Below are 25729 nucleotides of genomic sequence, written 5' to 3'. Positions count from 1 at the left end.
TTCGACCGTACAGGCTGCGTTGTACAGTTCTGTACAGCTGCATTCAATCGTACTGACAATCCCGTACTGTTAGTCCGTACAGTTTGAAGGTGAAACATCGTTCACATTTGGTCACTTTGTAGGTGGGCTTGGAAAGTTGCACTTTTGCAGGGTTTTCTTTGCAGGAGGATATTGGAAAGAGTTTTGTTAGGCTCTTGTGCATACAACCATTGTTTGGCTTAGTTTTTGGGAGCACATTTGGAGCTTTGGCAGACAAATTGCAAATTTGGGGCTTTCAGTTAATTTGCCCTCTTTTGGATGCAATTTCCTTGAAGAAATTTGGGGCTTTTGCAGTCACACTGCAATTTTGCAGTGAAATTTGGGGCTTTTGCACGCAGAGAGCAATTTGTGTAACATTTGGGGCTTTTAGACCATTTGCCCCTTTCTGGTTGCAATTTCAAGCCACAAATTGGGGCTTTTGTATTGGGAGAGCAATTTTGCAGGTTTCAGTTCACACTGCCTTTCTGTGAGTGTTTTGAAGCACTTTTGGCAGGTTTTGGGAGAGATTGGATGCTCTGGCAGATTTCTGACAGAGACATTACAGAGATTTGAGTTGCATTTTTAGCCATGTTTGGCTGTATTTTTTGGGGATTGTGCACTCCATTCCCAGAAGGCAATTCAGATTTGCATTTGCTGTATTTTCTTTCTCAGACATAGCCCAACAAAATTTGAATGATTTCCAGTTCAGTGGTCTCTCACAAGAGGATAAGCTGGATGGTACCAACTACTCCCTCTGGAGTTTTATGGTACGCAACATTCTGATTTCCCGTAATTTGTGGGACTATGTAAATGGGGATGAGATCCGTCCAGCAAATGTGGCACCTAATACCCCTCCCCAGCAAGGAGGAGGCAGAGGCCGTGCACAAGGTATAGCTGCAGCACAAGTTATTGGTGCAGTTATACCTACCACTCCAGAGCAAAAGAGATGGGATTCAAGTGATGCTTTAGCTTTGTCATGTATTTCTCTTTCAGTGAAAAGATTCATCATTCCGCATATCCGGTCGTGTAGGTGCACCTATTCCAAGGGTCACACCCCTTCGAATAGGTACACCTTTTAGGCACCAAGCACCTATAAAAGGGTACCTAGAGGGGTAAAAAGGAATTGGGTACCTGCAGCCAGTTGAGCCATTGATAGCCTGCTCTCCTTTGCCAGGTGGAGTCTTAAAGAACTCACTCTTCCGAGTGTAAATACTGTGTTGGAGAAGGTACAACCTGTATAGGAGGCTATCTGGGAGCTGAAGGAGGTGGAGAGTACCCTGGAGATGCTGAAGGTGAGGGGTAAAATTCTCTCCAAAGATGGACAGCAAACTCTTGAGGAATATCGGGTTCTGGGTATCTTCGTGTCTCGTGGAACACAACCTGGACTGTGCTGAGGAAGTAATGTAACTGAGGTGCCTCACGCAGAAGGTATAGGATGTGGTCCAAATCACTAGGAGGGCACGTGACACAGAGGACCCAAGATGCAAAAGCTCCGAAATGGGCTGGTTGTGCAATCTGAACACGATATTGTGTGGTAGATGATGCCTCAGGTGTCCTTGAAATGCCGGGTGAATTACCAGGGGTTTCCATGCTTTAAGGGAGCGTCTTTCATTTGCTGTAATTTGATAATGACGAGAGAATCCTTAAAAGCAGATTGGAAAGACTCTACCTGGCAAAGGAGAGCAGGCTGTCAATGGCGCAACTGGCTGCAGGTACCCGATTCCTGGAGTCTTTGATTCAATCTGGCAAATGAGAGTTCTTCAAGACTCCACCTGGCAAAGGAGAGCAGGCTATCAATGGCGCAATTGGCTGCAAGTACCCAATTCCTTTTTACCCCTCTAGGTACCCTTTTATAGGTGCTTGGTGCCTAAACGGTGTGCCTATTCGAAGGGTGTGACCCTTGGAATAGGCACACCTTTGCTGGCAAGGGTCAGGTGGATGGTATTCGCCATTCGAACAGCTTTGCCTTTCTTGTCTTGTGCTGGGTAGCCTTGGGACAGTATTTACTAGGACTGGTGATAACACCACGTTTCGACAAAACTCCGGCAATCAAGGTCAGCGACAGTCTCAAGATCCCCAGAAGACTCAGAAATCATATGCTAGATTCCAACAGAAGCACTCCTCCAAGGATCGCGCCTCTTCTTCTTCACAAAGTCATTACCGACATCCCCAACATAAAGGTGCGGCCACTGACAAGAAGAACAACTCCAACACAAAAGGACTTTGTACCATCTGTACAGGCGACCATAGATGGTTCGATTGTCCCAAGCGACCAAAGCAAAATTCCAATATGGAACCTAGCACTGAACCTAGCACTTCCCAAAGGGAAGATGCTACCCCAGCACAAGACAAGAAAGGCAAAGCTGTTCGAATGGCGAATACCATCCACCTGAGCCTTGCCAGCAACCCCGAACCTTCCCTGGCCACTCAAGTACTTTGTGTTCAAGGATCGATTCGTAAAACAACGGTCACTATCCTCATCGACAATGGCTGCTCTCATAATTTCCTAGCTAGTTCTATGGTCGACAAACTTTGGTTGACCACCAGTCCTAGTCTCAGGGACTATCAAATTGAACTCGCAAATGGAACTACTTTCTTGTGCAACACCAGGATCAAAAACTTGTCTTTTCGCATCCAACATTATACGGACAAGTTGAACTTCGACATCATGCCTCTTTCTCGAGACGATGTCATACTTGGATAATAGTGGCTCTACGACTATGATCCATCAATCAGTTTTCGCAGCCATACTATCCAATTTGTCCACCAGGGAAAACTTATTGAGCTAACTGGTTCTAGGGACTCTCCTTCAACCCCAGTTGCCTCTGCCCTACAAGTAAAGAAGTGGGTTTGTAAATGTCAAGTAAAGACTTCACTTCTGTTGGTTACGGCAGTAGAGGAGACACCAACAAATGATCCTCCTGAATACCTCAACCAACCTTTTTTCCAGCCTTACCTGGATCTTTTTCCACAGGAATTGCCAAAGCAATTACCACCTCGACGACCAGTGGATCACCCAATCGAACTTATTCCCGGCAGTAATCCACCGTCGAAACCCCCTTATCGGGTTTCTTACACTCAAAATGAAGAAATCCAAAGACAGGTCACCGAACTACTCGACAAAGGTCACATTCGGCCCAGTCGCAGCCCTTTCGGATCTCCTATACTACTTGTGGAAAAAAAGAATAAGTCAATGCGCCTCTACATCGACTACCGAGCCCTCAACAAGCTCACTATCAAAAACAAGTATCCATTGCCTCGCATCGATGACCTCTTCGATCAACTTCTACATGCAACACAATTCTCAAAGATTGATCTTCATTCAGGTTATCATGAAATTCACATTCGATAAGGCGATGAGTACAAGACAGCTTTTCAAACAAAGTATGGACACTATGAATGTTTGGTCATGCCTTTTGGGTTAAACAATGCCCCGGCCACATTCATGACACTCATGAACGACATCTTCAAGCCTTTCCTCGATAAGTTCGTCATCGTCTACCTCGATGACATCCTTGTTTTCAGCAGATCCCTACATGAGCACAAACAATATCTTCACCAAGTTTTTGAAGTTCTTCGCGCCAGTTCTCTCTACATCAACATTGAGAAGAGAGAGTTCTTCAAGACTCCCCAGTAACACCAAGACTCCATTTGCGAGTTCAATCTGATAGTCCGTGAGACTCTTCATTCATGTGTGACTCTTCACTCTCTATATAAGAGACGCCCAATTGTATGGATGACACACAACATCTACCCTACATACATTCAAGCAATACAATTATTCCTTGTTCTCTGCTATTTCAATCTCCTTTCTGTTCCTTAGCACATTTCTAAATATAGTAAATCTAGGATTTCTTACAGTGGTATCAGAGCAAAATTCGCTCCTGCCTGTAGGAAATGCCCCCCACCTTCTAGCGCCGATCTGATACACCTTTTCCGCTAGAACGATATCCGTGCACATTGTGCATTGAAGAGATGGAGAGGATGAGCATAAAAATTTTAAGCGCCAACCCTGCCTAAAGTCATCTATGGCCTCTCCATCTCCCACACATCACAAGTTGATGTGAATGGACACAACAAAAATCGTGTCTTTTCAGGTGCTTGGGCTGTCCCAAAACCAAGGGACGCACCTTTTCCACCATCGGACACACCTTTTGGTGAAGAGTCTCGACTCCTCACTCAAGGGACACACCCCATCGTGGACAAAAGGACACCTATTCATGTAGGGACACCCCTTTTAAAAACAGGGACACACCCCTTCATGAAAAGGTGCACCTATTCCAAGGGTCACACCCCTTCGAATAGGCACACCTTTTAGGCACCAAGCACCTATAAAAGGGTACCTAGAGGGGTAAAAAGGAATCGGGTACCTGCAGCCAGTTGTGCCATTGATAGCCTGCTCTGGGCAGGTGGAGTCTTGAAGAACTCTCATTTGCCAGATTGAATCAAAGACTCCGGGAATCAGGTACCTGCAGCCAGTTGCGCCATTGACAGCCTGCTCTCCTTTGCCAGGTGGAGTCTTTCCAATCTGCTTTTAAGGATTCTCTTATCATTATCAAATTACAGCAAATGAAAGACGCTCCCTTAAAGCATGGAAACCCCTGGTAATTCACCCGGTATTTACCAAACCATATACAAAATGAGGACACAGTGTGCCACCATCTATCAGCAGGGTGCTGCCTAGATGTGTGTGACTCCAAAATCTGTTTTCCTACGTCCTCGTGGGCACATTCAAAACACTTCAGCCTGTGTGCTCTCGTAGAGCCTCTATGGGCTTTCTTGTGACACTCCTTACTGCTGCTCTTCCTGAAGAAGACCTGTAGATGAGTGTCTGTTGCTCTGGAACAGTGCTCCACTGTTTGAACAAGCTCTGTAGAGGAGTGCTCCACTGTTTGAAGAAGACCTGTAGATGAGTGCTCCACTGTTTGCTGCTCTGGAACTGCAGCCAATTTCTGAGAACCTGTAAACCCTAATTGACCTCAGGCATCATCTACCACACAATATCGTGTTCAAATTGCACAACCAGCCCATTTCGGAGCTTTTGCATCTTGGGTCTTCTGTGTCACGTGCTCTCCTAGTGATCTCGACCACATCCTATACCTTCTGCGTGAGGCACCTCAGTTACATTACTTCCTCAGCACAGTCCAGGTTGTGTTCCACGAGACACGAAGATACCCAGAACCCGATATTCCTCAAGAGTTTGCTGTCCATCTTTGGAGAGAATTTTACCCCTCACCTTCAGCATCTCCAGTGTACTCTCCACCTCCTTCAGCTCCCAGATATCCTCCTATACACGTTGTACCTTTTCCAAGAAAGTATTTACACTCTGAAGGCACTCCTTCTCCTGGATATCCTCCACTTCCGACAGCAGCTCCTTATACCTTCTCAGATCCGTGGACTCTGCAACCTACTCCTGTCCTCTCACGAGCGGTAACACCCCTTTCGGCATCACCAGTGTTACCCCAGACAGGACCTCCTTTACCAAATTTCCACGGGTGGTTCCATCCTGCCTCGCCTACCCCCTCCAACATGAGCAACCTCAGGGAGCAGCCCGAATCCTCTTCCAGGAATGGTACAAACTAGAGCGCAGGTTTGCGCTTTTCTCACAGGGATCACCGATATGTCGAAACGCTCGCGTGAAGCCTCTCCAGAGATCAAAGACTCAAGTCCAAAAAAGACCACTGAAATCAACGTACAAGGCGAAACACTACTGCAACTTCAACTTTCCCAGCTTCAGGACAGCATCTCCGACTTGGTCCAGAAAGTCCAACAACTTCAAGATTCTCGCAGTACCACCCATACAGGGGATGACGTGACGCAACCAGACGACTATGCAGATTCATTCCCACCAGAGGTAGAAAACACTGAACTACGTGCCCTCTACCGTTTACTTCAAGCTTCCAAAACTAAAAGACTTGACATCAAACTTCCAGAAGCCTACACTGGTCAACGCAATCACCGAACAGTTGACCAATGGCTCGCAAAAATGCGCATGTATTTTGATACTGTTGACCTCACTGAAGGCAAAAAGATCGCCTTGGCGGCCTCCCTCCTCAAGGATACAGCTTTTCTATGGTGGCAAAGACGCTTAAAGGATGGCAAAAGTATATTAACATGGGAACGTTTTGAACACGTGCTCCGTAAGCAATTTATACCTGCCAATGCGGACTTCCAAGCACGTTTAAAACTCCGATGGTTGGAGCAAACGGGCTCCCTGTCTTCCTACATCTCTCAGTTCACCACATTGGTGCTGGAGATTGATGGTTTAACTGAGGATGATCGCCTTCATGCTTTCATCTCAGGCCTAAATCCCTCGTTACGCATTGATGTCCTTAAAGCCAACATCACCACCACAGCTGGCGCTATTGCTTACGCAGAGCGCATTACAGATTTCCAAAACACAGGGACGCAGAGTGCTAATCGCACACAGAACTCTACTATGGCCAAAGGTGCTCGCCCTCAAGATAACACCAGGTTTCGAAAAAACTCTGGTAATCAAGGTCAACAACAGTCTCAAGATCCCCAGAAGACTCAGAAATCATATGCTCCAAGGATCGCGCCTCTTCTTCTTCACAAAGTCATTACCGACATCCCCAACATAAAGGTGCGGCCACTGACAAGAAGAACAACTCCAGCACAAAAGGACTTTGTACCATCTGTACAGGCGACCATAGATGGTCCGATTGTCCCAAGCGACCAAAGCGAAATTCCAATATGGAACCTAGCACTTCCCAAAGAGAAGATGCTACCCCAGCACAAGACAAGAAAGGCAAAGCTGTTCGAATGGCAAATACCATCCACTTGAGCCTTGCCAGCAACCCCGAACCTTCCCTAGCCACTCAAGTACTTTGTGTTCAAGGATCGATTCGTGGAACAACGGTCACTATCCTCATCGACAGTGGCTGCTCTCATAATTTCCTAGCTAGTTCTATGGTCGACAAACTTCGGTTGACCACCAGTCCTAGTCTCAGGGACTATCAGATTGAACTCGCAAATGGAACTACTTTCTTGTGCAACACCAGAATCAAAAACTTGTCTTTTCGCATCCAACATTATACGGACAAGTTGAACTTCGACATCATGCCTCTTTCTCAGTACGATGTCATACTTGGACAACAGTGGCTCTACAACTATGATCCATCAATCAGTTTTCGCAGCCATACTATCCAGTTTTTCATCCAGGGAAAACTTATTGAGCTAATTGGTTCTAGGGACTCTCCTTCAACCCCAGTTGCCTCTGCCCTACAAGTAAAGAAGTGGGTTCGCAAACGCCAAGTAAAGACTTCACTTCTGTTGGTTACGGCAGTTGAGGAGACACCAACAAAGGATCCTCTGAATACCTCAACCAACCTTTTTTCCAGCCTTACCTGGATATTTTTCCACAGGAATTGCCAAAGCAGTTACCACCTCGACGACCAGTGGATCACCCAATCGAACTTCTTCCTGGCAGTAATCCACCGTCGAAACCTCCTTATCGGGTTTCTTACACTCAAAATGAAGAAATCCAAAGACAGGTCACCGAACTACTCGACAAAGGTCACATTCGGCCCAGTCGCAGCCCTTTCGGATCTCCTGTACTACTTGTGGAAAAAAAGAATAAGTCAATGCACCTCTGCATCGACTACCGAGCCCTCAACAAGCTCACTATCAAAAACAAGTATCCATTGCCTCGCATCGATGACCTCTTCGATCAACTTCTGCATGCAACACAATACTCAAAGATTGATCTTCATTCAAGTTATCATCAAATACGCATACGAGAAGGCGATGAGTACAAGACAGCTTTTCGAACAAAGTATGGACACTATGAATGTAAACGGTCATGCCCTTTGGATTAAACAATGCCCCGGCCAAATTCATGACACTAATGAACGACATCTTCAGGCCTTTCCTCAATAAGTTCATCATCGTTTACCTCGATGACATCCTCGTTTTCAGCAGATCCCTACATGAGCACAAACAACATCTTCACCAAGTTTTTGCAGTTCTCCGCGCAAATTCTCTCTACATCAACATTGAGAAGAGTGAGTTCTTCAAAACCCAACTCGAATATTTGGGACATGTTATTTCAGCTCAAGGCATCTCTGTGGATCCCAAGAAGGTCGAGGTAATCCGAAACTGGCCTACTCCTAAGAATGTTCATGATGTCCGCTCTTTTCTCGGATGGACAAACTTCTACCATACAAAGGTCTATCCGTTTTTCGAAATCGCAGCTCCTATGTCCGAATTATTGAAAAGCACAGCAATTTTTCAGTGGCTTCCCGAAACAGAGTATAGTTTCCAACAACTCAAGCAAGCACTCACTACCACACCAGTTATGGCTATTGCTGACCCAAACCTTCCATTTGAGGTCATGACCGACGCTTCCGACATCGCTACAGGAGCAGTCTTGATGCAAGAAGGCAAAGTTATTGCTTTTGACAGCCATAAACATTCTGATATCCAAACCCGATACCCGGTTTATGATAAGGAGTTTCTTGCTGTTGTACATGCTTATCGCTCTTGGAAACATTATCTCATGGGAGCCGACTCTGTGGTCAAGACAGACCATCACTCTTTAAAGTATATCTTTACTCAGCCAGTCATGAACGCTCGAGATCTCGACGACTCCGCCGCTACTTGGCAATCTGATGAAGACTTACAGCAGTACCCTGACATTTTACAGCAGTATTTTCAGAATTTACAGTGATATTTTCTACATCAGTTCATTATCTCCACCAGGATCTTATTTTGAGTGGGAGGGGATGTCACGATCTGTGACGTATTCCTTTCTCTATTTCTAGACTTATGGATGGTTTGATGAATGGACACTTGTGAAAGGGTATGCCCTTTCGACGGGACACTTCCTATAAGGCACAACCCTTGCCCTTTCGACAGGACACTTCCTATGAGGCACAACCTTTCACAAGAGACACTCTATTGAAGAGACATTTCTATTGTAATGTACCCTCTCATCAAGGGTCACACCCTTCACAAGGGGTACACACCTCTTCATGCACACACTTTGGAGTACACACCTTTTCATGTGTGACTCTTCACTCTCTATATAAGAGAGGCCCAATTGTATGGATGACACACAACATCTACCCTACAGACATTCAAGCAATACAATTATTCCTTGTTCTCTACTGTTTCAGTCTCCTTAGCGCATTTCTAAATATAGTAAATCTAGGATTTCTTACACAGTGGAGCGTAGGTCTGGAGCATTGCCTAATGCTCAAGAGAGGGGTAGTACCTATGTTGCTTTTGTACAAACAGGCTCAGATATCTAGAGGTCGCTTGGTGACATTGTTTATTCACCCGAGGTACTACTTACTGACAGGTATATCTGCCTTGGGACTGCTATGATCAGTGTACTAGTCACTAGGAGAGAACTGTTGCAGTGTTTACGGTTTGCTATCCTAGGTTCTAAGACACATATATGCAACAGTTAACAGATGATTTTGATGGCACAGATGCTTCTGCTATCAATTCACTTTGTACAGGTATTGTCCTTGGATGCAATCGAGGTCGTTTGCCATTTGTCAAGAGAGGGGTACAGGTGCTACGGTGCGGGCTGAAGCTGGTCTGCGAACGGTGATCTCACAAGACTTGCTGGTCTAGGTGTACAAAAGCATGTACGGCAGCAGGTTACGGCCAGCAAGTAAAGCCTGTGTACAGGCAGAACCATCGCACGGGACTGAGTGTGTATGGACTGTGCTAGGAGTTGGTATGGCTACCGTACATATAGACTGGTACGAGCTCATAGTTGCTTGTACGGACAACATACAGCTGTGTACAGACTTTGGACGTGTGGCTCTACGGGATTCATACTGCTGTATACGGAGTTTGTACGGGCATAGTACGGATCTGTGTGCAAGGCTTGTGCGGATTATCTACGCAGGAGTACAGATTACCTGCATTGGGAATGATGATGGCATATGGAAGATGAGTACGGCCATTAATGCACGGTTGTTGCCTATGTATTGTTTTGTACTGCTCCCACCGTGTATGGTCTCTGACCCGGAGGACTCACACCTCCACTATGGCACGTGAGCTGCTACCCTGTTAAGGTGCATAAACTCCTGAATGAGTGAATATATGTTGCCTTGGATTAGGCTGGTCAAGTTTGCAATCACCCATTGTTTTGGATGCACCAGAGTCTCAAAGAGTACTTGGGGCAGGCAGAGGGATTGTGTGATTCAAAGAGAATTGCTAGTAACAGTTCTAAGGCGTATGCAAGTACTTGGGACAGTTTTGGATGCCTATTGCTTGATGTGGTTAAAGCAGAGCCCAGCAGGGCTGATGTATGGGCTAGTGACACCTTCTTGAAAGTATGGAATGCGCTGAAGGCAAGAGGAGTTGAATCCATTGTCTAAGCCCATCTTTCAAGGTTTGCTGAATATTAAAGAAATACCGAAAGGGGCACCAAGGGTTTGGGGCCAATCTGTGTCCTCGTTTTTGAGTAGGAGCACTCTAGCTCCCAATCTTGTTTAAGTTATTTGCTGAATTTTGTTAGTGTGAAAGCATTGGCTGGTTAGTTGTCCAGTACTGCCCTCTTGTTGGCCTTGAGGCCGGTTTCACCGTTCCTTAAAACCGACCCAAACTGGTCGAACTACTGCAGACCATCCAGCTGGCTCCTCGTTGCAGCCTATAAATCTCCATGTGGGGGCAAACTTGTAGGCCATCTCCTGGTGGTTCTAGTGATGCCCTATAGGCCATGGTATGTGCCTTGTAGGCATAAATATGGGCACTTGTGGTGTTAGTGCCTTTTAGGCCAGATAGGACACTTAGTCCTATGTGACACCTAGGACACTTAGTCCTAGGTCTAGATACAAGTACTTTGTACTCTCTATTTTCTTTCATCCTAGTTGACGTGACAGCAAACTCGTGCGACTCTTTGTACCTTGCTCTCTCTCTCTTTTGCCTATCGATCCTACAGTGGTATCAGAGCTACGCTTGACTCGTCTTCTCCTACACCTGGACTCACATCAGCTCCCTTCAGCTTCACCGCCCCTTCATCCGTACAGTCGTACAGTACGAACAACCGTACCTACAACTTGCTCCGTACTTACTTAGCCGTACAGACCGTATTCTGCATGCACACAGGACAACCGTACTCTGCCAACCCCGTACTGCATTCAGTACTTGCGCCACCGTACATCGTACTGTGTGGTACCCTTACCCCGTACTTGCATCCGTACATTGGATTCCGTACTTTCTATACAACATACCTGCATCGCCGTATAGCCGTACCTGCACTCCGTACAGACACAATACATGTTCAGTACCTTCTTCCGTACAAGCATCGCACCTGCTTCCATATTGTGCTTCCGTACATTCGCCGTACAGTGCTCCGTACAACGTACCAGATCCGTACAGCTTGTACCTGCTCCAAGTATTCCGTACAGTTTCACACCTGTGAAACTGTTGTCAGAATCCGTACTAGCTGGCATTGGCTGTGAATCCGGACATTGGCAGTTCTTGGGGCTTTCAGTTCTTTTCACCTTTTTTGGTTGCAATTTCTGGGACTTTGGGATTTGGAGCTGCAATCTCTTGTTTGTTTGCAGTACTTTTGGGTCAGATTGCAGGACATTGAGTCACTTTTGCAGGACATTGAGTCAAATTCTCACACATTGGGTCACATTTGCAAAATCCCAGCAAAATTTGGGGCTTTTCTGCATTTGCCCTCTTTTTGGCCTATTTGCCCTCATTAAATTTGGGGCTTTTGCCAAATTTGCTGTTTTTGCAGTGAACATTGCCTGCCACAGTCACATTTGGGTCAGATCTGCATTTGCCCTTTGTTTTGGGTTGGAAATTTGCAGATATTTGCTGTCATTTTTGGACAGCCAGCTTTTTGCAGTGATAGCCTTGAGGCTTTTGGGTTTTCAGGTCTCTTTCAGGGTATCACATTGCTATGGCTGGGAACAATCAAGATCTATTTGGCATTCTTCGTGAAGATGATAAGTTGGATGGCACCAACTATCTGATGTGGTCTTATCTCATGAAACATATTCTTGTTGCAAAGCATTTGTGGAATATTATTTCTAGGGTTCATCTCAGGCCAGCCAATGCTACAGTGGTTGCCTCTACTATTGGTCCCTCTGCAGGGGGTACTCCTCCTGATGCCTCATCTTCTAGCACTCCTGCTACTACTCTTCCAACTCAGGAACAGTCAAGATGGGATGCAAGAGATGCAAATGCACATTCATGTATTGCTTTATCATGCAAGAGAATCATTATTCCACACATCCGGTCTTGCAAGACAGCAAAGGATGCTTGGGATAAATTGGCTTCTCTCTATCAAATTCGCAATGAAGCACGTGTTGCATATTTGAGAAGGCAATTACAGGAAGTCAACATGAATGAAGGTGACTAAGGATGCATACCTGACAAAGGTCAAGGACCTCATGGAACAACTTGCCAACATTGATGAGGTGGTGCCAAATTCACAGCTTGTCAGTACCACATTGAATGGACTGCCAGATACATATCAAGGGTTTGCTACAACCCTTCAATTAGTGGCCATGGGTAATCCAGACCACTATTCTTTTGATCAGCTAGTTACTTTGCTTTTGCAGGAAGAGCAAAGTAGAGCTAATAGACAAGCCATTATTCATGATCATGCATTTGCTTCACAACAGATAGGAAGAGGCAAGGCTTCCAAGCCTATGGGCAAGCCAAAATCTGCGCATAGCAGCTGCAATTCCTCCCATGCCTCTATCTCAACCTTGAACCCATAGATATCTTCTCAACCCTATCCTCCTCCTAAGCCCTACAAACCTTTCCTAAACCCTTGAATACCAATGGAGATGAGAAGCTCGATCAAACTTTGTGATCAACACCTCTTTTTCACCTAAGAATGACCCAAAAACACTTTCCATGCTCTAGCCTACACCTCTCATGAATACGACCCGAGGACCTAAGCTACATTTGTGAACACCTATGCTACAATGAGCAACGATATAAAAGTGGGTGACCAACACCCTCGGAATTGGAAATGATAGAAAAAGTGACAACATTTTGGCATCACTATCGTGGAGATTAGTGCATAATGCGGAAGTGAATCACATGTTTGCTCGCATTAGAAAGAACACCCTATGACAACCATCAATGATACATCTCTAAGGCAAAGGAGTTCGGAAATGCATCCAATTTTTGCTAAATTATGAAAATTTCACCTCACCAAGTCATTTAAGGTCCTTCCAACTAGAGGGGGACATTGAATCTAGAGACTGAGATGATTTCAACAACAAATGAGGTTACCAACAAAGTACTCCAAAGAGAGTAGTAAGAAGTTGCCATTGATCCATATGGAATCCCATATCATTAGGAACCTAAATCCAAAAGGCACAATAATATATTGCAAATGGTTAGTACAATAGATTTGGTAATGGACAACAAAATATTGCTAGTGATGAGTATGATAAAGTTGATAATCAGCACCATGCTGACGCTTGGTTCTACTCTTAGGGTGCCTATTGTTTAGTTCGTGCACAATGCTTTGGTGGACTTCCAAGCATGTCACATCTTGCAGACAGTTGTTTCATTCTTTAGCTGATGCACCTCGAGGGGCGACTGTCACATGTGCTAATGATGCTTCATATGCTGTAAAAGGAAGTGGAGATGTGCAGCTCACATCCATTTCAAGCCATCCTATCACTCTGACAAATGTTCTTTTTGTGCCTGGAATTGAAGTCAACTTGATTTCAATTTCAGCAATTGCCACTTCAGGTTTCAGAGTTATTTTTGATGGCTACAGATGCCTAGTTTATGATCTTCGTGATGACAATGCCATAGTTCTCACTGGCACTTTGCAAAAAGGGCTTTATCACCTTGATCATCACTCAGCTGCACTTTCTATTGAAGCATTGGCTATTTCAGATTCACAACTTGCTGAAACTCATCTTTGGCATGAGAGAATGGGCCATCTCAATTATAGAGCCCTTGCAAAGCTACATTCACAGCAGATGGCAAATGATGTACCTCAAACTCACACAGTTTCCAAACATGTGTGTGAGGGTTGTCTTTTGGGTTAGATGCATCGATTTCCTTTTCAAAAGAATTGTCCAAAACTCTCATAAAGGAAATTGCAGCTAGTGCACAGTGATGTCTGTGGCCCAATGAGGACAAATGCCATTGGTCATGACTCTCATTGATGATTTCACAACATATTGCTGGATATATCCTTTAAAAGCCAAATCTGAAGTTTTCTCATGCTTTCAGAGGTGGCTGAATATGGTTGAGAATGAATCAGGATGCAAGCTTGTCACCCTCAACACAGATGGGGGGGAGAGTATATGTCAAAGGAGTTTGATGCATTTCTGTCTTCACGGGGCATTATTCACTCATGCACTACTCCTTACACTCCTCAGCAGAATCCTGTTTCAGAAAGGAAAAACAGGTCCACAATGGAGATGGCCAGATGCATGCTTAAGGCCAACTCTTTGCCCAATAAATTTTGGCTTGATGCAGTGACGTGTGCCAACTATGTGCTGAATAGATCACCTACACGGGCATTGAAGACTATTACACCTTATGAAGCATGGAAAGGCAGGAAGCCTTCACTTTCACACATGAGAGTTTTTGGGTCTCTTGCATATGTTCATGTACCATCTCACCTAAGCATAAGCTTGATGACAAGGCAATCAAATGCATATTTATTGGTTACAGCCAGGAGAGCAGAGGGTATCGGTTATATCAACCAAATACTGGGAAGATTATTGTCAGTAGAGATGTAATCTTTACCTCTGCCATCCTCAGAAGAGGACTTTGACCAGCAACATGAGCCTCCTGCAGACCCTCCACCAAGCAATAATCAGCCACTACCTTATGCTGATTTGTAGGTTTCTCTTCCCGCACAAAATGATCCCACTATTCATGATGCAGTCATTGAAGAAAGAGCTGTCAATAGACAGCAAAGGCAAGTTCCCAGATGGCTTCTTGATACATTGAGGGACAGCAAACAAGATCAGCCTCTTGCTGACCGGACAAGATCAGGGAATAGACAGCATGGTCACTTTCTTGACTTTGCACTCCTTGCTACAGATTGCAATGAAGAGCCTCTGTGCCATAAAGATGCTTTTGACAGCAAAGAGTGGATGGATGCAATGAGAACTGAGCTACATTCCATTGCTAAAAATGACACATGGGAATGAGTAGATCTCCCTCCCAGCAAGCATGCCATTGGAACCTGGTGGGTCTACAAAATCTGACGGCAACATAGATCGATACAAAGCCCGTCTTGTTGCAAAAGGGTATGCCCAACAACAAGGCATTGACTTTGAGGAGACATTTGCTCCCACATCCAGGATTACTACCATTAGATGTGTCATTGCCATTGCAGCCCATCATCATTGGCAAGTGCACCAACTTGACATCAAGACTGCTTTTCTTCATGGGGATCTGTAGGAAGAAGTATATGTCACACAACCTCCTGGCTTTGAGGTTGTTAATTCTGAAAATAAGGTATGCCGGCTTAGAAAAGCCCTTTATGGTTTGAAGCAGGCACCCAGGGCATGGTATGCCCAAATTCATGTACACTTACTATCCCTTGGTTTTCAAAATAGCCCCACAAAACCCACTCTTTATGTCCGCGGGAGTGGATCTGATTTTTTAGTGCTGATTTTATATATGGATGATATGCTCATCACGGGCCCAGATACTCAGCAAATTGCAGCTTTCAAGGCTGATTTGCAGCAGATTTTTGACATGTCAGACATGGGACAGCTCTGTTATTATTTGGGCATTCAGTTTGCTCACGTTGAGGGGGGTATCATGATGTCTCAGTCCAAGTATATTGGACAGCTCCTTGATCGTTTTCAGTTTGAGGATTGCAAGCCAATCTCTACTCCAGTGGACCCTGGCTTCAAATTCTCAGCTCATGATGGGAGCCCACCATGTGATATCACTCTTTATCAGCAGGCTGTTGGATGCCTTATTTATTTATGTCACACCAGACCTTACTTACAGTATGCAATATCTCAGCTGAGCAGATTTATGCACATGCCCAATTCACTGCATTGGCAGGCACATTGGCAGGCAGTCAAGAGAGTCTTCAGATATCTCAGAGGCACTCAGGATTTAGCCCTCTTCTATGGTGATCAGGGTTCACTTACCATGCATGCTTACACGGATAGTGACTGGGCAGGATGTTCCGACACCAGAGTGTCACATACTGGCAATTGTTTTTTGCTTGGCAATTCATGTATCTCTTGGCTCGGCAAGAAGCAACCAACAGTTGCCACATCTAGCTATGAGGCTGAGTACAGAGCAGCTTTCACCGCTACAGTAGAGTGAGTTTGGCTGTGCTTTGGCCATTACGCGTAACCTAGTGTTTCAAGCACGTACCAAGCATATTGAAGTTCACTATCATTATGTTCGGGAGCGGTTGTCAATAGGAGACATAGAGTTGTCCTATCTTCCCACAAAGGACAACATAGCAGATATGTTTACAAAGGCACTTCCTCGTCCCAAGTTCGAAGTCTTCCGACGGGCTTTACACTTGGTTCCCTTTGTTACATGATCTGACTTCCCTTGTACATTCATAGGTGGCTATATCCTTTTGGATGAACATGTGCCACCATGACCAGAAAATACCAGGTATTCTGAGACGTTTCCAAAGTACTTCAGCCCATCCCATGGAGGGGGGTTTGTAGGCCATCTCCTGATGGTTCTAGTGATGCCCTATAGGCCATGGTATGTGCCTTGTAGGCATAAATATAGGCACTTGTAGTGTTAGTGCCTTTTAGGCCACATAGGACACTTAGACCTATGTGACACCTAGGACACTTAGTCCTAGGTCTAGATACAAGTACTTTGTACTCTCTATTTTCTTTCATCCTAGTTGACGTGACGGCAGACTCGTGCGACTCTTTGTACCTTGCTCTCTCTCTCTTTTGCCTATCGATCCTACATGCCTGGCCACATGGCAAGCTGTCACTGGCCCAGGCAAGCGTGCCCATAATCAGCCTCAATTCCAAGCCCCTAGGCCCTCCATAACATCCATGTTTGCTGTCTTTTCTGTCTGCAACAGATCCTGCTCTGTTCTGCACTGTTCCAGGTCCTCGAAAGCTTCCAACCAGTCTGTACTGAGGTTTCCCTGCACATGCTTGTCCTCTCCACCCATGAACAGCCCTATTGCACTCATTGTTGAGATATGGTGCCATGAGCACATAGATTAAAGGCTAAGGTATGGTATAGGAATGTATTAAAGTAGCCACCCTAGGATGTGGACTACATGATGTGGAGATGTGGATTGAGGATATCCACAAGGAGAGATGTGGATGAGAGGATCCCACATGGTTGACTATTCAAAGGGCACTCTCTATATAAGAGGCCTATCATGTATTGTTGAATACACATTGCAATAGATTGAGTGTTTGCTATCCTATGTCTCTCTTGTGGTGCTTTGATCCTCCTTGATCCCTCACTTTGACACTCATGCACCACTTCTACCAACCAGGGTGGACCTAATCTGCCAGGTATCTCCTCTCTTTCTCTCTCCAGCCCACATGGCAGCCCATGTGCTGCCCATGTGGCAGCCGCATGCCTAATCCTATTCTATGGTCCACCCCCCCAATGCACTCCTCATATGGGGGCTCACAAGTGGGGATGTGACCAACCCTATTCCAACAAAGGCTATCTGACATGGGATGGAAGGCGTACTGCGGATCATCCACGAGAATATGAGAACCTGAAGCCTCTCAACTCGAGTCCAGTCCTCTCTGAACGGTGTGGCCCCCAACAAGCACCGCCATATATACCTACTGGGCGGACCAAGAGTCAAAGAGAAGACTCTTGGTCGGACATCTTGGAAATGAGAGTGCAAGCACTACCGCTCGAGTCTAGCAAGATCGGGGTATCCCTTGCTCAAACGGGCCAGCAACTCTCATCACATCGTGAAGATTGGGCCAAAGAAAAGAACCCCCGAGTATGTATATGATGCAACCACCTTCAATAGTCGCCCATTTAATGTGAAGTGCTCCCAGTGTATGGCTGCCCGGGATGTATTGAAGATCATGACCTTGGTTTTACCAAGGTTGACCTTCAAGTCATGTGTCTTGCGCAAGGTCTGAAGTGCATCCAAGTGTCGTTGGACCCCCTCTCCTGAAGAGGAGAGCGCGACCACGTCATCTGCATATAGGAGAATATGGAGTAAGGATCCAGCAAGGGAGCAAAAAGCCCTCCTAGAGTCCCAATGAAAGTCTCAAGGTCATCTATATAGAGGCCAAACAAGGTGGCGATAATGGACTTGTGTGACCCCAATAGTACTCATAATCTCCTGTCCATCCTGCACCAGTCTGGACCCTACCTGAGACTCTCTCATAAAGTGCCATGACCCACACACACGAGTTAGCTTGGTAGCAGGAACGAGCCTAACTCTTAGAATTCTAGAACCTTTTATATATGAGCTTCCCATTGACATTTGTAGTGGGTACTACCCACCGCATTTACAACAGTTCACAGCTCCTTGTCAGAAGGGGCAGATGCCATTACTTCGCATTGGTCCTATCTGACATTACTTCGCATTGGTCCTATCTGACATCCTTCACCCTCGCGGACCCTTTGTACATCGCCATCGATGTCATCCTTAGTACGGCGTGTAAAGGTGCAATCCTTATTACTCACTAATAGAACTAATGAGGCAAAAGGAGAAGTGCCTGGGCAAATAAATTGTGGTTAAGTAACTCTTGCACTTCCTTTTGTACCTCTGTCCTCTCAGCTGGTGATAGTCTATGAGGGGCGCTGCATTGGCTACCAATTCAATGGAATCTCTCATTGGTAAATGCTTTGGAAAGACATCCTTAAATCTATCCAACACCTCTTGAATGCAAGCTAGTAGCTGTTTAGATTTTACGTTTCGCAGTCCCTGCTATCTCCTTTGAGAAGCTAAAAGTGGCTTTACTGACAGCTCCAGTACTGATACAACCAGACTGTTCTATGACCTTTTGACTCACGGTTGATGCTACTGACTATGATCTTGGAGCCATACTGAGTCAATCTCAAGAAGTGATTGCATATGAAATCAAGAAATTGGCTGAGGGGGGGATGGCCTACAATACACATGATAAAGAGATGCTTGCAATTGTACATGCACTCAAGAAATGGAGCCATTACTTCTATGGGTCATAGTTTGTGATCAAAAGTGACCACCACAGTCTTGAGTATTTTCTGATCGTGACAAGCAGATGGTTATGTCAAGTGCAAGCTTTTGATTTTACTATAGAACAATTGAACATGAGCACACCCGATGCCCTATCCCACATTTGCACGCTGTAGCATGAAGGAAGATATTATATACCTTTGTAAGACTAGAATAAGTCCAATCATACAAATTTAGAAGGAAGATATTGCCTTCCATGATGAGTTTGAACATAGCAGCGCATGAGAAATATCAACTACATGACAGACTATTATAGGGACAGCTAATATTAGCATATGGAGTTAATGCCATTATATACTGCAATCATTTGACAATTTACAAATTTGGTGGATGACTATAAAGTTGACACAGAACTGGGACAAATATGGGTAGATCTCCAAGATCCGTACAGCTTACACCATTTGCATTATAGAAAAAATGGGATAGTTCTGTCTCCGCAATATGCACATATTTCGTTGGAATTGCATGATTCACCTAGTGCTGGTCATCCAAGGATGCTCGAAACGTATGAAAGGGTGAAGAACAAATTTAGATGAAAGGGGATGAAAGCTCACATTTATACATGTGTATAGCAGTGTGAATCTTGCCAAATAAATAAAATGGAACATGTATCCAGGTCTACTCCAATCTTTGGCTATACTATCACAAACATGGGAAAGTATCAGCATGGATTTTATTCCAGTTTGACCTACAGTACAGGGAGGTTATGTGGTGGTGGATAGACTACCTGGACATTCTTATTCAATTATAGTTGGCATATCTTGCTGTCTATTCCAGCATGGTTGACATCTATAGCATGTGTGCACATCCCAAGTAGATCTAGTTTTCTCATGTGTGATCTCATGGACAATTCATTTTCCGCTGCATGTTCTAACATGGTACCAGAAGCTAGGAGTTGAAATAGAAGAAGGACAAGAAGCTGACAAAATCGGTTGTCAAAGAATCCTTCCCAAAGAGTTCCAGTTGCACAATGCTGGAGATTTAAGGTGCAGATGCTTTCAGAGACTTCTTGTTGGAGACGGCAGAGCACAAAGAGAGTACGGATGTGAGCTTGGAAGACTCAGGATGAGGATTGCTCACAGGGAGCATTGATCTGGAGACAATCAGAGTTTCTGGACAGAGATCTTCACGAAGAGATTTGTTACATGCTCGCTACCACTTGGAAGACGAAATCATGGACAAGTTACCAAGTGCAACTCAGGTGGAGTGTGAATAATGCGGATTCCAGATGACATGGACCACACCATCAGAGGGCAGATGCTGGAGTTATGATCCACAGGTGTTTGGACCAGATATAGAAAACACCTCAACATGTTCTTCAGCACTCTTCCCAGGGACCAAATGGAGTACATTCTTCAAGGAGTGTGGGCTGCCACTCATAACAGCTCATTGAGAGGGGGTGTCAGCAGAGAATAAGGATCAACTCCCCATTTGTAAATAAGGAGAGCATGGGAGAGTAACACCTACAGAGAAATAGGGGGAAGGGAGAGCGATGAACAGGCTGCCACATGTACAGCAGATGATTATCCTTCTTACAGGACAGATCAGTCGACTGTGGATTCTGGTGGTGCTGCCAACATACAGAGCCATGTGGAGGGGGCATAGGACCTGCGCAGAAGGGCTCATTTGTATGGGCTGCAGACTTAGGCAAAACCCAGCAAAAAAGGCAGCCAAGTAGGTGGTTTTATAGGCCCCCAAGGGCTGGTGTCGTCAGCCAGTCCATAGACTGGGTCCGCCAGCCAGCAGACTGATTGGCAGTCCCCAGGCTTGGGTCTGCCAGTAGAAGGGCCAATCGGCCTGTTTCAAGGTCTTTGCTGCCTGGCCCTCATCCGGGTGTTTGGCAGCTCCTGAGGATGCCCTATTGCACTCTCCCCACACTTGTGCCCCCCTTTCCCCACTGCCTCATTACTTGCCATATGATGCCATTGACACCAATGCTCTACCCTGTACGACCGAAAATTCTGAGCCTAACGGGAATCGTCAAAATTGCTACATCAGGTACATTTTTGTATGAATTTTGGCTGATGCTTTTCATCTATAAGCAAAACCCATACAAGGAGGCAAAAATTTCCATTCTCACTTGAACAAACCAATTTTAAAGACTAGTGATGTTTACAAAACCATCAGCAATGGTTTGGAATAAAAAATTATAAGAACCTGGTAGAGAATAAAGAAGAACTTATAGGAAAGAATCTTCTCACTTTTAATTGCTTGTAAAGATAGGTCAGTAAATCTGCTCCTTTGGGGAACTTCCAGAATTCAGAAACTGGGCTGTCCACAATTGGAACATCGAAAATAGCAAGATCTCCTTCCCCTGGCCAGTATCCGCTCTTTTCAACTCTTTGACTCTGTTCGTTGGTATCATTTAGACATAATGAGGCCAGTACTTGAAGTTGTAACCTTAGCTCGCTCGTGTGTAAATAAAGCTCCAGGAGTGTCACTTCTTCGGAACCAAGCCCGATGACTGGGCCTATATGCTCGTCTGGCAAAGAGCTGTCCATGGTGATTTGGGAATCGGTTGCTCTTCTATGTAAGACGGATGCAGTTAATGTGTTGAGGGCAGCCAAATGCCCTTGCAAAATGCTCTTCACAGCTCCGGAAAAAGCCTGATTCACCAAGCTGAACGGAGGATACAAATTACGCTCTCCTTCATCTGGTGAACCTACAGTGCTTGGCAAATGTTTAGTCTTCACTCTGCCCCTTCTTTTCTGCGTTGCATCTGAAAGTCCGAATTCCCTAAAACATTCTGCAGAGCAGGCGATTGCGTTTCCTCGTCGTTCGGGCCTTAGAAAAAAGTCTACGAACTCTTGAAGTCGACACCGCACTCGGCCTGCTTGAGCCATGACGGTAAGCAACTTTCCGACGGCGTTTGTGCTGGCTGATCTTTGCCAAAGAGTAGGTATCCTGTGTAAGCTTCTATCGGCTGCTTGGTGAGAGAGAATTTTGGCCAACAGCTCAAGCTCGGACACAGCTACGGGTATACCTTGAAGAGCGTACATGCAACAGCTAACCAGCTCAACTTCCTGGAGGCCAATCATGAGATCGTGTTTTTAATCCGTCGCCGATGTCGATGTCATCAATCATCAATGGATCCACGAGTAAGGGACAAAATGATATAAAATAGTCTAAACAACGTAGACAAGACAAGATGGGAGACTTTACAGAAGGATGTGTGTCACTGTGAAACATAAAGCGCAAGCAAAGACATGTCAAGTTTTCCAGCCTACGCTGGTGTCGCTCCAGCACCAACTTTGCGATGAGTGAGAATACCAACCCGAACTGCATCTGGTTGAAAAGTTGAGCCATGAATCTGAGGAAAGGCTGGGCGATCGCAAGGCAGCAAACGGATTGTGTTGCAGTCGTGCTCGATGGAGCTGCCGGTGCCGCTTTGCAGTGCTAACGCACTATCCCTGAGCAAAATTTCACCGTAATGCCGATACTCCCAGGGCGAGGAAGGGAACGAAGAGGCTGCCGGGAGGCAAGCCACGGAGAGCCAGAAGTAAGGATCGTCCGATGCAGCATCCTTCCGGGATGGAAAGCCAGTCCAACGCGCGAGCTCTACTGGATGCATTTCCACGAGGATGAAAGGCTCTCCTACTCGCAAGTTTCACTAAGGTTAAACCAGAGTGCATCGACTTCGGCTATGAGGCTCTATTAATTAAGCCTCTATCCAAAACAAATTTATTAATAACAATTTTCGCACCCATTAAAAATGGGTCGCTTCTACTTAACCTTGAGAGATCCGCTAAATTTCACAGTCCTTGGTATGCCTTTATTAATTCATCCATTGCTCACTCACTATACTTCATAATTCCTTCTTTTGTCATGGAGCACATAACTACTTCCTTGAAATGAACCTTGGATGCTATCTTTTAATGAAATTTTCCTAAATGGAAAAAAAGGCCAAAAAATATATGAACATGAGACGACACAGGGTCCATCAGGACCCGATCCTCCCTGTAAATATCAGGGGTACTGTTCTATTATCGCCTTGGTGACATGCAAAGGTTTGTACCTTTTGGAAATTGAAGCCCAATGAATACATGAATAAGACTACACTCACAAGAGTTACATGACTCATCCTTGGTTGCAACCTAAATGATATTGGGTCATGGACTACAATTATATGAAATGTCATCCTTCGGCCTTGTATCCAACTCGGCTATCTTCTACTTTTGATTCCAAATCTTTGCCTCCCATCGAGAACATGCATCAAAAGAGAGAAATATGTAAGAAATCAAATTGAAGCAACATCAAGAATATCGGGGCCAATAGTATTGCAAAGAAATCTTGCGAATAGATGGGACACTAGAATATTACGTGAATATCAGTAATCGTACTCGTACTACAATTTGAGAAATCGATATCTTGCACACACAAGTCATATAGGTTTCTTTGACTTTCTACAAGCATGAAAAAGTACATATTAAAAATAGAATGTAAAAAGTTGACTCTTTGGATGAACATAGAAGAAGAAGCTTTCTAAGTTTAAAAAATCATAGAAAATATGCAAAGAATGAGAATAAACAATAGGTAAACCCTGGAAAGGTAAGAATCGTGGGTTGGATGAGATGGCCGCCACACATAATTGATATGTAAATTTGCAAGATAACTGGCAGAATAGCTTTTTTGGTAGTATATAGTTTTGCGAACTACCTTTTTTGGCAAATCAGCGTGTTTGGCAGAACAACTTGTTTAGTAGTAGAACAACCCTTTTTCTTTTAAAGAACAACTTTTCTTTCTTTCTATTTTTCCCTATCCAACAAATAACAATCTTTTCACCGGTAGTCCATTTGGCATGTGAAAATCCCTTTCACCTGGCTAAGCCCTTTTTTATGAAATAGCTTTTTTGGCCATCTAGGTTTCTGGTAGTTTTTTTTTTGCAAAATAGCTTTTCTGGCAAAACAACCTTTTTGGCAATTGGAAGACAACTTTTTTGGCAATTGGCGGAACAAAGTGATGAGTAAGCAATTGTAGTAACCTTCAACATTTAGAAAGCCAACCAATCGAGCTCACAATCAACCACTATGTGTTAGTGGAGTAAGTTACTGAAGCATGATTTTTGAAACTCATTCCTTCATTAAGAGTTATCCTTGGCCTTCTTTGTTAGTAAGATTGGTGTGTTTGTTTAACCATGCATAGCTCAGTCTGCGTTTTTTAGAATATCATTTTTGTGATTGATGTGGGAGCTCCATAGAATTAAGGCCAAGTTCAAAGCCAAACCCCTAGAGTTGTTGCTCCAAACACTCAAGACTGGGCAAGGACAAAGATTCATAAAGACAATGAATATTTATTGAAAGAGATGACATCCTACTGAAAGCAACAACTACCTCAACCCAACCGATTGCACCTCAAATGAGGAATCCCAACACACAATCAAAGTAACAAAGAAGGCAAAGACCCTCCTAACAAAAGCACTAGGCTCAATGACCATGCAAGCAACCAGACAGGCTCAACTAAAACAAGCAAAGATCCCAACATGAGCCAAATTAAAGCAAGGATCAATAAGCCTTAGACCGAGATAGATAGAGACATAGAGAGACATAGACAAAGACAGAGAGAGGCACCCTCATCACTGATAGCATCAGAAGTAGCTTTATCTGGAAAGAGAGAATCTCAAAAGACGAGAGACAACAAATAAGACCATTATACTCGCATAACACCATGGCATGCAAAGAAGATCAAACAAAACTTTACTTGAGACCACTAAGGTGGAGAGTCACAATCTTTAAAGATTAGCGAATTCATGATCATACATAGGAAGTCAATGCCATACTATCCTAGGGCAAACGGCCTGGCTGAGAACTCGAATAAAACATTCTCTAAAATTGAAGAAGGCGAATTCATAAAAAAGCACTCCTCCATGGACTCAAAATCTATGCAAAATGGAACAAGCTCATTCTTATCGTCTATCATGCAAACACTTGAACCCGCGTTATTAGTGGAGCAAAGGAGATCCTTCTCGTATGAATTAGTATCTTCAATCTCCACAGATCCTTTAGACTTATCAACGAATAGCTATACGACACTCTTCGTAGTCTCCTATTAATAGTCGTACATGGGTATGGTGTTCATAGTCTCCTATTAATAGTCGTACAGCATGTCTTGGGTATGAACACAGTGATTGAGAAGGAAGAACATAAGATTATATGCAAAAGGGGTAGACGAACCACTAGTCGAGCTTAGACTCGAATTGGTCGGCTCAATGTGCTCAAGGAAAACATCAAGAATTCTTATTAGAGAAGTGTAGGTCTGGTCATCGCAATGAAGGTCCCCCGAGCACAATCGGGAGGGGCAGATAAGTATTTGTTCAACCGGATGAGGGAGAAAGCAAAAGGCAGTCGTCCATTCAAAACATAGAGAATGAAACAGAGAGCTGATGAGGAAATATATGCATGAAACTACGTACACCCATAGATTTCCTTCTATCAACCAAGCAAAGAACGCAGGCATGACAACCAAGCAAAGAACGCAGGCATGATAACAAAGCTATCACATGTAAGACAAAAGCATAAGCGGGTAGCTAATAAAATTGGCAGACTTACCCAAAGATATGGATGATCCTTC

The 25729-nt window shown here is 44.6% G+C and overlaps 1 protein-coding gene across 3 annotated transcripts in view; it reads right to left on the bottom strand.

Annotated features, from left to right (window-relative positions):
• The window catches only part of LOC147889914 (Spc97 / Spc98 family of spindle pole body (SBP) component), a 144533-nt gene extending 121787 nt beyond the window's left edge, over window positions 1-22746 (bottom strand). For 2 of the 3 annotated variants that reach the window (XM_087390731.1, XM_087390732.1), the window contains exons 1-2: window positions 22437-22746; window positions 21364-22185 (exon numbers count right to left, since the gene is read on the bottom strand). In XM_087390731.1, the coding sequence (XP_087246857.1) occupies window positions 21364-22185; window positions 22437-22733 (1119 nt within the window). In that variant the 5' untranslated portion in view covers window positions 22734-22746. The remainder of the gene's footprint in view (window positions 1-21363; window positions 22186-22436) is intronic. The other variant, XM_087390733.1, reaches the window with a different exon arrangement.
• Between the last annotated feature and the right edge of the window lie 2983 nt (window positions 22747-25729).

This window comes from Dipteris shenzhenensis, chromosome 19, assembly GCF_047967505.1.
Source record: "Dipteris shenzhenensis isolate YYH24624 ecotype China chromosome 19, Dip_SZ_1.0, whole genome shotgun sequence".
NCBI lineage: Eukaryota > Viridiplantae > Streptophyta > Polypodiopsida > Gleicheniales > Dipteridaceae > Dipteris > Dipteris shenzhenensis.
This window is presented reverse-complemented; position numbering and strand designations above follow the sequence as displayed.